Source organism: Pleurodeles waltl, chromosome 9, assembly GCF_031143425.1.
Source record: "Pleurodeles waltl isolate 20211129_DDA chromosome 9, aPleWal1.hap1.20221129, whole genome shotgun sequence".
Classification (NCBI taxonomy): domain Eukaryota; kingdom Metazoa; phylum Chordata; class Amphibia; order Caudata; family Salamandridae; genus Pleurodeles; species Pleurodeles waltl.
Genome location: NC_090448.1, coordinates 1,050,552,377 through 1,050,566,500, shown reverse-complemented (window position 1 = coordinate 1,050,566,500; position 14,124 = coordinate 1,050,552,377). Strand labels below are relative to the sequence as shown.

Sequence of the window (14,124 nt, the reverse complement as noted above, 5' to 3'; positions counted from 1 at the left end):
ATATATATATATATATATATAGTGTACTTACCTTCGGTTGGGGGCACTGCCTATGAGTAATCCAGTGTAGTATTTCTGTAATAAAGTACCTTTATTTTTGTAACATAGTGTAGTTCTTTCATGTGTGATAAGTTACTGTGTGACTATTGTGGTATTGCATAAGCTTTGCATGTCTCCTAGATAAGTCTTGGCTGCTCATCCACAGCTACCTATAGAGAGCTCTGGCTTCCAGACACTGTCTTCATTCACTAATAGGGGTTGCCTGGACCTGGTATAAGCTGCCAACACCATAGGTGTCCACTACACACCAGGCCAGCTTCCTACAAGAGCTAATCTATGATTAGTCAAGATAGGCTTGCAAAGGAAGCAAGGGTCTGCACTCATGCTAGAAAGTGTTGCGCTTACATCCCAAAAATAGATAACTGGCTTAGCAGTCAAGTCCCAAACATCACTAATATCATGCATGAACTGAGTTGGAAGAGAGGGGAGCCTGGGAAGGAGTAGGTTCCCTAATTAGATCTACTAGAAAAGGATGTGCTAAGATAGGTGCACGGTTAGGGAGCACAGGTGGAGGAGTATTGAAACTGGTTTTAACCCCTCTTTTGATCATACTAATTGGTATTGCTTTTATTTCTAAAATGTCCAAAAGGGCTTTCATCAGACAAGGGGTTAAACTGGGGGAATCAAGAAGCTGTCAGCAACAAGAGGCAGGAGAATCAATGTAAAGGTTGAAGAGATGCAAAGTGATCTCTATGATACCATGAAAGATTTGGGAGAATCCAAAGAAAAACAACCCAAGTTGATGAAAACTGTATTGTAATAAATATGTAGATGTGGTGATTTAGAAGTCATCAAAGGAGGGGCTATAGAATCTGTTTTTGTTTTTTGTAGAGTTTAATATATTAGAAATCAAGCTTAGCCTAACATAAGCAAAATTAATGGTTTCTTCCATTGTGAAATGACACTGTAATAAACCACATGATCATTGTTATTTTCCTGCTATAATAAAAGAATTGTGAGTGTTCGACCTATTATCTCTTGGTGTGGTTTCCCGTCTTTTTGGCTTCTGACCTCCTGTTATGATCCTGTGCTGAACTGTGTTTCTGATGGTTTGGGGATTCTGGGCACCTTACCGCTGCTGACCAGTGCTAAAGTGCAAGTGATCTCTGTCTTAATTGTATTGGTGATTGGTTTATCAGCGGTTGGCATATCTGATTTACTAGTATGTCCCTAGTAAAGTGCAATAGAGGTGCTCAGGGCCTGTAAATAAAATGCTATAGTGGGCCTGCAGCACTGATTGTGCAACCCACATGAGGAGACCTGTAAACATGTCTCAGACCTGCCATTGCAGTGTCTGAGTGAGCAGTTTTAAACTGACATGTCGACCTGTTAAGTGCACCCACTCGTCAGTCCTAAACCTTCCCTTTTAGTACATGTAAGGCACCCGTAAGGGTGGGCCAAGGTAGCCCTGGAGGCAGGGTACAGTTTATTGAAAAGGTAGGACAGGTATTGGTGTGGTTTACATGTCTTAATAGTGAAATACTGCTAAGTTTGTTTTTCACTATTGCAAGACCTCTCTCTCCCATAGGTTAACAAGGGGATTGCCTTTAAATACCTTTTAAGTGTAATTTACCTTTGAGAGCAGATAGAATTGTTGACTTTGGGGTCTCTGAACTCACAATTAAAGAGTACATTTTTTAGTGAAGGTGGTTTTCCAAATGTGTGTTTGAAAATGCCACTTTTAGAAAGTGGGCATTTTCTTGCTTAACCATTCTGTGCCTCTGCCAGCCTGTGGAATCCACGTCGGGGTTGAGCTGGCAAGTGGGCTGTTTGTGAATTCACTCTAGACAGTGACAAAAGGGGAGCTGAGGTGTATCCTGCATATCCTGATGGGCCTTCCTGAGCTAGAGGTGGAGGGAGGAGCTGACAACTGCACCTGAAAGGGCTGTGTCTGTCCTCAAACAATGCAGTCTCCAACCCCCTAGAGCATGTTTAGGGCAGGGCAAGGAAGAGGCAGGGTCTTCTCCACAACAAAGACTTTCCTTTGAAGTTTGCCTACTTCAGAGGCAGAAATTAGTGTAAGTATTGGACTGTTGACCCCAAAACTTTAGAACACTTCTGAATCAAGAGGAACCTCTGCAAGGAGAAAAGCTGAAGAGCTGAGAAGAAGAGTGCTGCCCCTTGCTGTGTGTGCTCAGCTGTGTTAACCTGGAGTTGCTGCTTCTGCTTTGGAGGCGACAGAGACTGGACTTTGCTATGTATCCTGCTTGTGAAGTTTCTCCAAGGGCTTGGACTGAGCCTGCCTCCTGCTAAGAAGTCTCAGGCAAAGATCTCAAGTCTCAAGCAAAAATTTCACCTGCCAAAACCTGGGTACTCTTGCTGAGGACCCGGACTTGCCAAGTGATGCTCAATCCAGTTCCTGGGCACTTGGGAGTGAAAGTTGGCCTGAAATCAAGAAGAACCAGGCACTCCGACTCCAGAACCGCCGCCATGACCCGACTCTGTGCTGCCGCCTGCAACAAAAAGCCGTGGTCCCCGCTGAAGTGCAATGACCCCGCTCAATGCAGCAGCTTGACACCGGTGCACCTCTGAAGCCCCGCAACAGCAGAAGTGCTGTGTCACCGACATCTGGGACACCCGACTCCGCTGGGGCGCCCATGGCTCTGTGGTGTGTCTGCGATTCCTGTGATGGCGCCTCATCGAGTCTTGACCTGCTGGACTCATCAACCCTGCTGGGTTGTAAGGAACGGACGCCTCGTTCACCGACACTGTCTCACCTCCCTTTCCTGGCAGTAAGGAACTGATGCCTCACCTCCCCAGTAGCAGTAAGGAACCGCTGCTGATCCGGCTCCAGCTACTCCTCACCTCACCTACTCTGTGCAATGTCTTTGTTTGAGAGTTTTCAAAAGGAACTGTGACTCTGGGCCCAGCGCCGCACTCCCTCATGACTGGTGCTGGACTGTTGGGAACGACTCCTTCACCACTTTGTGATAGAAACACAAAAGGCTCTGCTTGGTGCTAAGCGCTATATTCAGAATTAATCTTTAAAAAACAAAAAATTTGCTTGTGTATGTTCGATTTTTGTTGTTTTGGTCTTGTTTTACTCAGATAAATATTGTCTATTTTCTAAACCGGTGTTGGGTACTTTTGTGGTGTTTTCACGCTGTTACTGTGTGTGGGTGTACAAATACTTTTCACATTCCCTCTGACATAGGCCTGGCTGCTTGTGCCAAGCTACCAAGTGGATGAGCAGGGGTTATTTTACGTGTGTGACTCACTTACCATGACTAGAAAGAGGCTCCCTACTTGGACAGGGTGTAAAATGACTGCCAACTAGAGACCCCATTTCTAACAGTTAGGTTTGCACTGAAACTTTTCTAGTCTTCCAAGCGTGATGTATCCAATCAAGGACTCATGCTGCCTCAGCATGAATGTTCTTTCACCAAAATGACAAGGTTAGTGGAAGTGACATCACACACTTTGTCCTTCCCCTTATGACATCACAGGAAATTACCTAAAAAAACCTTTGACACTGGTGATATTCCATTAACTGACATATTGCAACTTTAAAGCCTACAATAAAAGCAAATTACCCTATGAATAAAAAAAAAAGATACTGAAGCAGATAAAACTCTAAAATTGCAACCCATAAAGAATGCACAGTGCTGCCATGGTATGCTGGAAGAACAACTGTGACAGGCCAAGATGCAAGTTATCATAGTCAAGCAGCACAGCCGGCACATTCCCACGTTGGATCTCAAATGCTCAGGAACAAGCAGTAAGTGCCCAGACACAAACATCAATTTCCCAGATGTACGCCTAGGCATAACCTCTTAAACTGTCAGCGAGGCTTTGGCTAAAGGCATAGCTAAAGCGTGTCTATGAGCAGGTAGCAGGGCTTGGCTGGGGCCTTCCCTGGTTTCAGAGACCAACTGTTACAACTGATTGGCACAGGGAAATAAGAACTCATTGCACCCTTGTGTACACACACATACAGACATGTCTCTGTGAAGCATAGCTATTGGTATTGTTTCTTGTCTGAACTTATGACCTGTCATGTCACTGCTTTTTTAAATACTGCCTAACACAAAACTAAAAACTAACTTTATCAGAATAACAATACTCACAAACAAACTAAAAGTGTTCCATGCTGAGGCATTAGGAAAGCTGAAGAGGTCCAACCACATAGTCACCCTGTGACTCTTTGAGCTAAACAATCCTCCTATTGACACCACCCCAATGACTTCTGAAATTTCAGCAATATGGTTAAGGTCAAGGAAAGCAACACGAAAAGATGATGGACGGAGTGCTGAACAATGCAAACACTCACCCCCAGTCACAGATCTGGGTTTAATCCATCGTTCTTTGCTCACCATGCCACCCAAGTTTGGAACCAGCTATATGCAAATCAGTCTTGACCCTGTTACGTTTAGGAACAGTCCAGCCCAAACTGCCAGGCCAGGTCCTCCCTGGACCGGAAACCACCATCTTGAGACCGGTTTCAGGGTATCACACTTCATCAGTCAGGCTAGCTTGAATCCAGTGGCAGAGTGAGCATGGGACCCACATCTGGGGTCACCCTTCCCACTGAGGGCAACTTTAGCAACTTAGGTCACTCCGTCCATCATCCTTTTGTGTTGGATTCAAGCTAGCCTGCCTGATCTAAATATATATATATATATATATATAATAATAAAGTTCAAGGCACCTTGAAAAAAACAAGTCAGCTGGGGCCTCAAAGACATAAAGCTGCAGGATAGTTTGTTCTGGCCACACTGAAGTGTGAGAAGCAGTCTACAGAAAGAGAGTGCAAGGGAGACCTGTTGGCCTAGGCATTTCGCTGCTCTTGTCCAGCTCAGCGCAGCTCCTGTAATTCTAGCAGCTGAAAAAACGAAACTGAATCTGATGCAAAGAATCGGAACTGCTTGCTCTGTGCTAGTGTGATAGTGGCCTCACCTTAAAGGGGTCCAGCCCACTCCACATAGCATTAGCTCGGAAGGACCCACACCTTCCCCTGAAAGGCAGTGTTTTAAACTCAAGCACCCCATGACCTAAAGGCACTTCTCTCTTCGAGCCATGTTTCTGATTATCTGCTGTTCACTGAGCCAGGGGTCACAGAAACTGTGTCAGGGGTAGCAAAGGATAAACCAGGGATCGCAACTGTGACCCTCTATTGACGTCCACTTGCCCCAGATCGCACTGTATCCACTGTTTCAACTCATGTTAACTGAATAGCCACTGAAAACCTTTTAATCTAATTTAATTGAATTATGAGAGAATCTTCCAATTTCTTCCATAGTAAATTGGTTCTTCTTGCTTTTCCCCCATTGGTGGATATCCTGAGAACCATGTAACTCTTAAGTATTATAAAAGAACATCTTCTTAACAAGTCCCCATATCCCTTTTCTTGGAAGGCGCATCTAAGCTGTCTTTTCTATTGAACTTTACTGAGCTCTTCGTACTTATGATTTATATGTCTTGATGCTAACTTGACTGAAGGTCCATCTTATGTACTCCGCTTTATTATTCTTTATAGAAACTTTAACACTTTGGCTCCTTATCTGTCATTCTTATTCAGAGCGCCACAGCCTTATTTGTATGTGTGAGCTCAAATGTATTAGCGACAGGTCCAATCGGGGAGCACCAAAGCCCGTTGAGGGACTACATCGCTTCCGGGGGAGCCATTGCCGTGCCTGTGGTAAGGTAAAGAGACACATTTGCGTGCTGACAAGTGGCCTGTCAAAACGATAGTATACCTTTCATTTCTGCTTTGCAGGATGACTTGACCTTTGCCCCTATCACCAGAACCTGTATTTGAAATTAAGCTAAGTGTAGGACGCCAGTGCAGTATTCGGAAAACCGGGACTGACTGGGGAAATCCAGGACATCTGGTCAGCTTGGTTCTTCAAAGAAAAAGCAAGAGATATAAAAATGTATTTCATAAGTGTTTGCCCTGGACAAAAATATCTGTACACGTTACACAGGCTGGCACAGCGTGAGTTAAATTTTGCTTGGGTAAACATAAGAAACGTAGAGCTTACACACGAGACGCGGCCCTGCCTAATGTTGTCATAAAACGCCAGCAACACTGCCACTGGGGCAGACAGTGCTCGCGGGAATTTGCTATTCATAATCAGCGTTAAACAGTCGCCTCCCCAGAGTACAATGCATTTCCCCAGAACAGAAGCGCATTCAGTTCATCATCCCGTCCAAAGTTGATTCGCCAGCGAGCTCTAATCAACACATGACTCGGCCCCGTCATTCCTCTCGCGTTTCCCAATCAGAGTCTGGCGGAGAGATGAAGCGAAGGGACGTGCGAGGGAGCCTCCCCCCGCGTGAAGGGCAGGAGGGCCGGGAGCGCCGCGAAGAGAGGCGGGCGGCCGCCCTGGGCCCCGTCGGGCGGAGCAGGTAAGCAGTCGCAGCGGCGCGACCACGTTACTGCCGGCGTCTCACGCGCCCGGAAGTAAGGCTTCCGACTGCTAAACGCTCCCTGGTGTGTTTCCGGAGGTGTGCTGGGCCTTTGTCCTTCAAGCAGTGATACTATAGGTATCCTTAAAAAAAAAAAAAAAAAAAGTAAAACACAGAGATCCCCAGACGTTTTTTGGAAACTAACTTTTTTTGGTCGATTCATGCCGTTCTTGAGATTCCTCGGGGTGAAAGGAAGAGGCGGTGGCGGGTTGGGTCCTCTTCAAGCGGGAAACTGATGAAGGGACAGAGAAGAAACCGACCTTCTCCACAGCTGCCAAGTTTTCATTTGCACATGTGTGACATTTTCGCTTTTGCAGTGTGCTTTTTTGACATTTCCATGCTTTGTTTGTGAGAGGTTGAGTGACAGTTTATTGCAAGCCGAATGGTTATATCCATGTTATAAGGTTAATTTGAGGAAAGGTGCACTTTAGTGAATCATAACGGTCTAAAATGCAGTAATTGAGAACTTATCTAATTTAGACACGTGTCTTTCTTAGACTACTCTGGATAAGCTACTATACTCGAGCATTCACTACAAAAAATAATATGACATGTTCTGATTACCACTGTAGACGAACTGTTTGTGTAGTCCGTGCACGAAGCAACACGAATACAATGAAAGCTCAAGATCCAGGGCCGCACAATATATAGGGGGCTGAGTTCAGGACTGTTGAACATGAACTGACCCAGCTGACAGAGACAAAGAACAATGATAACATTCAATGTTCTCAAGCCCACAGAATACACAGAGCTTCAAGAACCTATACAAATGAATTCTCATACAATGTGTGCCATAAAGAAACACATAAATTTAGTACTCGCCAACACATACAATGTAGGTAGCCAGAGCGCATAGCTATATAATACTACCACCATGGACTCACTACCAGAGGATACACGAGGAACCTAATCCCAAGGCCATAAAATACAAAAACCCACTCTCAATTCAGTTTCACAGAACTCCTACGGACTCTAAGATCACGACTTAGTTGTACACAGGAGTACAGCGTTCAAAGACACGTAACAATTCTGGTGTTTTCTTTTAATGTAGTCTGCCTGGTAGACTTTTTTGGACCCCTCAAAAGGCCTATTTCCTTTTTGCAAGTACTAATTTGTACACATTTGTCCCATGGAGACTTTTTTTCTGGAGATATATTTTGTAATGAGAGAATGGACAGCAATAACACATGCAAAGACACTAGTCTGTCAGGACAGTTCGTTGGGTTTGGCACTTGCCAGGCAGATAAAGCACTGTCCTACTTAGGACCTCTCTGACACTGTTGTCTTGAGTCGACAGGGCAGCATAGAGCGCGTGTAAAACGAGCTCTAGTTGCCCTAGGAGTACAGGCAGGAATCCTCTAAGGGACCCAGACCAGCCCCCATGACCTCTTTGCGGGAAGGCTGAACAGTAAAAAAAATTCTAGCTATCACGTCAAGAATTTTCAATTCTATTAAGGACACGGAAGCGAGGATTATGCTTCTCTTTCTATGCTTTATTAAACACAGCAGCCAATGAAAAGAGAGTATAATAAAGAAAAACATATCCCAACATTCAATGTATAATGTCATCACCATAAAGACTGTGCACCATATATAAACATGCGAGGATAAGGAACTTCCTCTTTCTTTGCTGATGCTAAACCAACAAAAGTCAACAAAGTCTATAAAGGAACAGCTCCAAAGAGATAAACTCCAAAGTCACAAGAGACTAAGGGGGTCATTACAACATTGGCTGTAAAAGCCCCGCCGTGCAGAAGACCGCCAACACACCGCCGCGGATGCGGAATACCGCCACAGCAGTTACGACCGACCGCTCGTAATCTGCCAAAATTTAGACACCCACACAAGTCCGCCACACCAAAGGTCAGTGATAAACTGGCGAAAACAAAACCTCCACCGTCACGCCAACAGGAATGCGCCCACACTATCATGACCCACGAATCCACGCGGCGGTCTTTCAACCGCGGTATTCCATTGGCGGTACACACCGCCGCGCTCAAAATACACCCACATCTACAAAACACATCCACATTGGACAAATCGAAATACACACACCTGATACACATACACACACCACTCCCACATACCCAATACAATATAAAACACACACACACATCACCCACAAACCCCTTCGACAACAATTGCGACAGAAGGCCAGAAAGAGACACCACAATCTACAAACAAGCATCCACAGGCACACAACACCATCACCCACATAACATCCACGCACCTCACACAACACACCACTAAATATCACCCCACACATCACAACACACACCACCCCACACATCACCCACACCACCCCATGACACGGCAAAGACACCCCAGGTTCTCTGAGGAGGAGCTTAGTGTCCTGGTGGAGGAAATCATCCGGATAGAGCCACAGCTATTCGGATCACAGGTGCAGCACACCTCCATAGCTAGGAAGATGGAGCTATGGCGAACAATCGTGGACAGGGTCAACGCAGTGGGACAGCACCCAAGAAATAGGGATGACATCAGGAAGAGGTGGAACGACCTACCGGGGAAGGTGCGTTCCGTGGTCTCAAGACACCACCTTGCGGTTCAGAGGACTGGCGGCAGACCCCCACCTCCTCCCCCACAACTAACAACATGGGAGGAGCAAGTCTTGGCTATTCTGCATCCTGAGGGCCTTGCAGGAGTAGCTGGAGGAATGGACTCTGGTAAGTCAAATCTTTACTACTATATCCCCCACCCTACCTGCATGCCATCACATACCCCCACCCTCGCCCTCACCCCCATCACTCCAACTCCTCACAAATGTCCCAATATCACAAACCACACATCCCAACACCAAGCCCTGCATGCAACAACAAAGCATGGACACCCATCACCAAAGCATGGCCACTGCACATACCCATACATCCCCCTAATCCATCATCACATAAGGTCCCACACTGGAATGCAAGCACTGGGGTACACGGTCACCCACCCATTGCACACCATGGCACACACAGATGCAATAATCATGTTTTTACACCCCTGCAGAACCCCTACCCAGCGTCACCGCACAGGAGGGTCCAGACATGTCCACACCACCAACAGAAGAGGCCCACAGTGATGACAGCAGCTCAGTCCAACTGGATCTAGACGACCAGCCCGGCCCATCTGGGACCTCGGGACAGTCAGTTCCCCTCACACAGTCACAGGCCACCACAGAGCTTCCCCCCTCTGGAGCACCAGCACAGCACCCACCCAGCGGGCCCATTCCTCTGTCCCCAGGACACGTCAATCAGCATTGTGTCCACCACTACAGGGAACCACGGCTAACCCACCACCCCAACAACAACAGGGACCTGGGGGCAGTGGGCACACTGTTCAGGGGACAGAGGCCCAGGGAAACAGGGGAACTGGGAGGGCTGCTGTGCGACAGGGAGAGGACAGGCCCAGGGAACCCACTCTCCACGAGGCCCTCTCCAACATCATGGGAGCCTACCACCATTCCCAGGAGACGATGGCAACGGTACTGGCCAAGTTTCAGGAGACCCAGCGGCTGCAGGAGGAAGAGTATTTGGGCTTCAGGGGGGAACTCAGATCCATCAATTCCACCCTGGGCACCATCGTAGGGGTGCTGAAGGAAGTCCTCAACACCAGGAGAGACACTGTGGCACAACAAGGGGCCCCTGACACTAGCCTGGACGATGAACTGCCCACCACCTCCGCCGGCGCTAATGGACAGGAGGCACCGCCACAGAACCACCACACCAGCACCCCACCCCCTGCAGAGGGAGAACCACCCCGCAAACGGTCCCCAAGATCCAGGACAAAGACAGAGAACAATGCCAAGACCCCCGCCAAGAAATGAGACCACCCTGAATGTCATCCTTTTGTCCCACCTTGTCACCCTGTCCATCCTCAAACTGCCCCAGCTCCACTTCCTATGCCCCTTTGGACAATGCACCTGTGAGACTAATAGACTAGACTCTGCCATGGACATTCCTCCACCATCACCCCTCACCATTTTACAACCCCCTCCAATATTGAGCACTTAAATAAACACCCTTAAAGCACAAAACAATCAGGAGTCTGTCTGTGATTTCGAATTAGTGTATTAGCAATTACAGTGTCAAAATGCTCTTTCAATTGTAATGTCAACATACCTATGTCACACAGCTCTAGTCCATGAGGAAACAAAGCAGATGTCACACAGTGGGACCCACATCTGTGAAATCGTAAGGGAAAGTGACAACTCAGTGACCATACACTGGGTGAAAAAGACAGACAGTAGAGAGGTAGTAGTGTTAAAGTACATGTAGTAGGCAGGTTTGTCTTCTTACCTGTGTCTCACTGGAAGTATTGCAGGATCACAGAGTTCCTGTTGTCGATGTCCTCTTCTTCTGCTTCCTCGTCTTCACTGTCCACAGGCTCCACAGCTGCCACAACACCTCCATCTGGACCATCCTCTTGCAGAAAATGCACCTGTTGTCGCAAAACCAAGTTGTGAAGCATACAGCAGGCCACGATGATCTGGCACACCTTCTTTGGTGAGTAGAATAGGGAACCACCTGTCATATTGAGGCACTGGAACCTGGCCTTCAGGAGGCCGAAGGTCCGCTCTATGATCCTCCTATTTCGCCATGGGCCTCATTGTAGAGTTCCTCTGCCCTGGGGTCAGTAGCCATGACAGGTTGGGGTAACCAGAGTCACCTGCAAATGGCGAGGCACAACTGTTAGACACACACTAACTCTTAGGGATATCCCCAGACCCAGACAACTATTCCCACTGATTTGGTTCCAGGTGCTCACCTAGTAGCCACACACCGTGCCTCTGGAGTTGCCCCATCACATAAGGGGTGCTGCTATTCTGCAGGATGTAAGCGTCATGCACTAAGCCAGGGAATTTTGCATTAACAAGGGAGATGTACTGGTCTGCCAAACACACCATCTGCACATTCATCGAATGGTAACTCTTCCGGTTTCTGTACACCTGTTCACTCCTGTGGGGGGGGGGGGGGCAAGGCCACATGTGTCCCATCAATGGCACCTATGATGTTGGGGATATGTCCCAGGGCATAGAAGTCACCTTTCACTGTTGGCAAATCCTCCACCTGAGGGAAAGCGATGCAGCTCCGCATGTGTTTCAGCAGGGCAAATAACACTCTGGACAACACGTTGGAAAACATAGGCTGGGACATCCCTGATGCTATGGCCACTGTAGTTTGAAAAGACCCACTTGCTAGGAAATGGAGTACTGACAGCACCTGCACTTGAGGGGGGATTCCTGTGGGATGGCGGATAGCTGACATCAGGTCTGGCTCCAACTGGGCACACAGTTCCAGGTTTGTGGCACGATCAAGCCTGTAGGTGATGATTACATGTCTTTCCTCCATTGTCGACAGGTCCACCAGCGGTCTGTACACCGGAGGATGCCGCCATCTCCTCACATGTCCCAGTGGACGGTGCCTATGGAGGACAACAGCGAGCACAGAGTCAACCAACTCAGAGGTACGTAAACACAGCCTACTCAGAAAACTATTCATAACCCAACATTTCCCTGTATGAGTGTTGAGCCAAGGCCTAGGTATGTGTGACGCAGTTAAAAATAAAGCCATGTGGGCCCCTGAAATGGCGGCTGCCTGACCTGTAAAGTGGGAGAATGGGATGTGAGGTAACTGCGCTGGCGTTGTACACCGTTGCGGTAGGCAGTCGAAGACCGCAGCACAATTCTGCATTGGTTAACATTGGAATCTTTGGGTCCCAGGAGCCAATGACGATGTACGCTGGCGGTGACGGTACGCACCGCCGCGGACGTGACCGCCATTTTCTATCTGTTCAATCACTTGATACCTGATCTTCGACAGGAGAGGACCTACACTGCAAGTGCTGCTGTGACCTCAGTCTGGAAGAGACAATGGCTCGTGCATCTGGGGAAAGGGCCCCTGCCTTCACCACGGAGGAGTTGGAGAAACTCGTGGATGGGGTCCTCCCCCAGTACACGCTACTCTACGGTCCTCCAGACAAACAGGTAAGTACACTGGGAGCATGCTGTATGGGCAATGCCTGTGTGGAGTGGTGTGGATGAAAGATAGGGGTGGGGGGCAGAATGATGCGTGCATGAAACGACGGTGAGTGCATGTGCCACATGGCAAGGGTAGGGATGCGGGCCAATGACTGTGACGGTGCAGTTGGTAATAACTTCTCTTTTTCCCCTGTACAATTTCTGTAGGTCAGCGCCCACCAGAAGAAGGATATTTGGCGTGCCATCGCCAAGGACGTCCGGACCCTGGGGGTCTGCCACAGACGGAGCACCCACTGCCGTAAAAGATGGGAGGACATTCGCCGCTGGAGCAAGAAGATGGCGGAGGCCCAGCTGGGGATGGCCTCCCAACGTGGGAGGGGTGCCCGTCGCACCATGACCCCCCTGATGTTCAGGATCCTGGCGGTGGCGTATCCGGAGTTGGATGGGTGCTTGAGGGCATCACAGCAGCAACAAGGGGGTGAGTACACCCTCATTCTGCTGATTCAGCTCGCAGTGGAGGTGTCTGGGTGAGGGAGGTGGGCTGTGGGTTTCCCTAGGCCAGGGCGAGTTTGCTAGTTAAGTCCCCTTTTTCAGGCAGACCCTGTGGCACCCCACCTCACCTGGGTACAGTGCCAACTACACCTAGTCAGGCTCCTGTGACATCCATGTGTGCAGATATCGGCCATAGCCTTGTAGGCCATGTCCCAGGGATTGAATAGTGGACCCCAAGTGCGCGGCGTAGTGCAGGGGGCTTCTGTGTCTGTCGTGTCTGCCAATGGTAGCGGTAATGCATGCACTCAACATGTCTTTCTTCTGTCTCACCCCCCCCACACTTTTTGTGGTCTCCCTGTACTTGTGTGCATTAGCATCATCAGGCAGAGGAGCAGTGGCACCGGAGCAGGAGGGAGCTGCATCCCACATGGCCCTGGAGGGTGACTCTACGGAGTCTGATTTCACCAGTGGGACGGAGGGCGAGGGGAGCTCCACAGCGGGGACAGGAGCTGACACCAGTGATACAGACTCGTCCTCTGATGGGAGCTCCCTTGTGGTGGCGGGCCCATCTGTGCCCCCGCATCTACAGGTACAGCCGCCACCCCCCCTCCAGCACCGCCCTCCCAGCAGCCCCTCAGCCTTTGCCCCGTGCCCGCTCACCCAGGAGGGTGGGCATCTCCTTCGCCCCAGGCACCTCAGGCCCTGCCCCAGTCACCCCTGCTGCCCTTAGTGAGGTGGCCATTGACCTCCTCAGGTCCCTTACTGTTGGGCAGTCTACCATTTTTAATGCCATCCAGGGTGTAGAGAGGCAGTTGCAACAAACCAATGCATTCCTGGAGGGCATTCATTCTGGTCAGGCAGCCCTTCAGCAAGCTTTTCAGACTCTGGCCTCAGCACTGATGGCAGCCATTGTCCCTGTCTCTAGCCTCCCCCCTCTAACTTCCTCCACCCAGACCCACTCCCCTGTACCTCAGCCTATCCCAAGCACACCATCAGACCAGTATGCACACACCTCAACACACAAAGGAAGCTCCGGCAAACATAAGCACCACACATCCCACAGGCACTCACGCAAGCATCACACAAATGCAGACATACCAGCATCCACTGCCTCCACTGTGTCCCTCTCCTACTCGTCTCCCTCCTCCCTCCCAGTCTCGTCTCCACTCACACCTGCATGCACT

General features: G+C 48.9%; 1 protein-coding gene across 1 annotated transcript in view; it reads left to right on the top strand.

Annotated features, from left to right (window-relative positions):
- The first annotated feature begins 6,140 nt into the window (after positions 1 to 6,140).
- The window catches only part of ABHD12B (abhydrolase domain containing 12B), a 328,971-nt gene continuing 320,987 nt past the window's right edge, over positions 6,141 to 14,124 (top strand). The window contains exon 1 of the mRNA XM_069208676.1: positions 6,141 to 6,408. Coding sequence (XP_069064777.1) covers positions 6,245 to 6,408 — 164 coding nt within the window. The 5' untranslated portion in view covers positions 6,141 to 6,244. The remainder of the gene's footprint in view (positions 6,409 to 14,124) is intronic.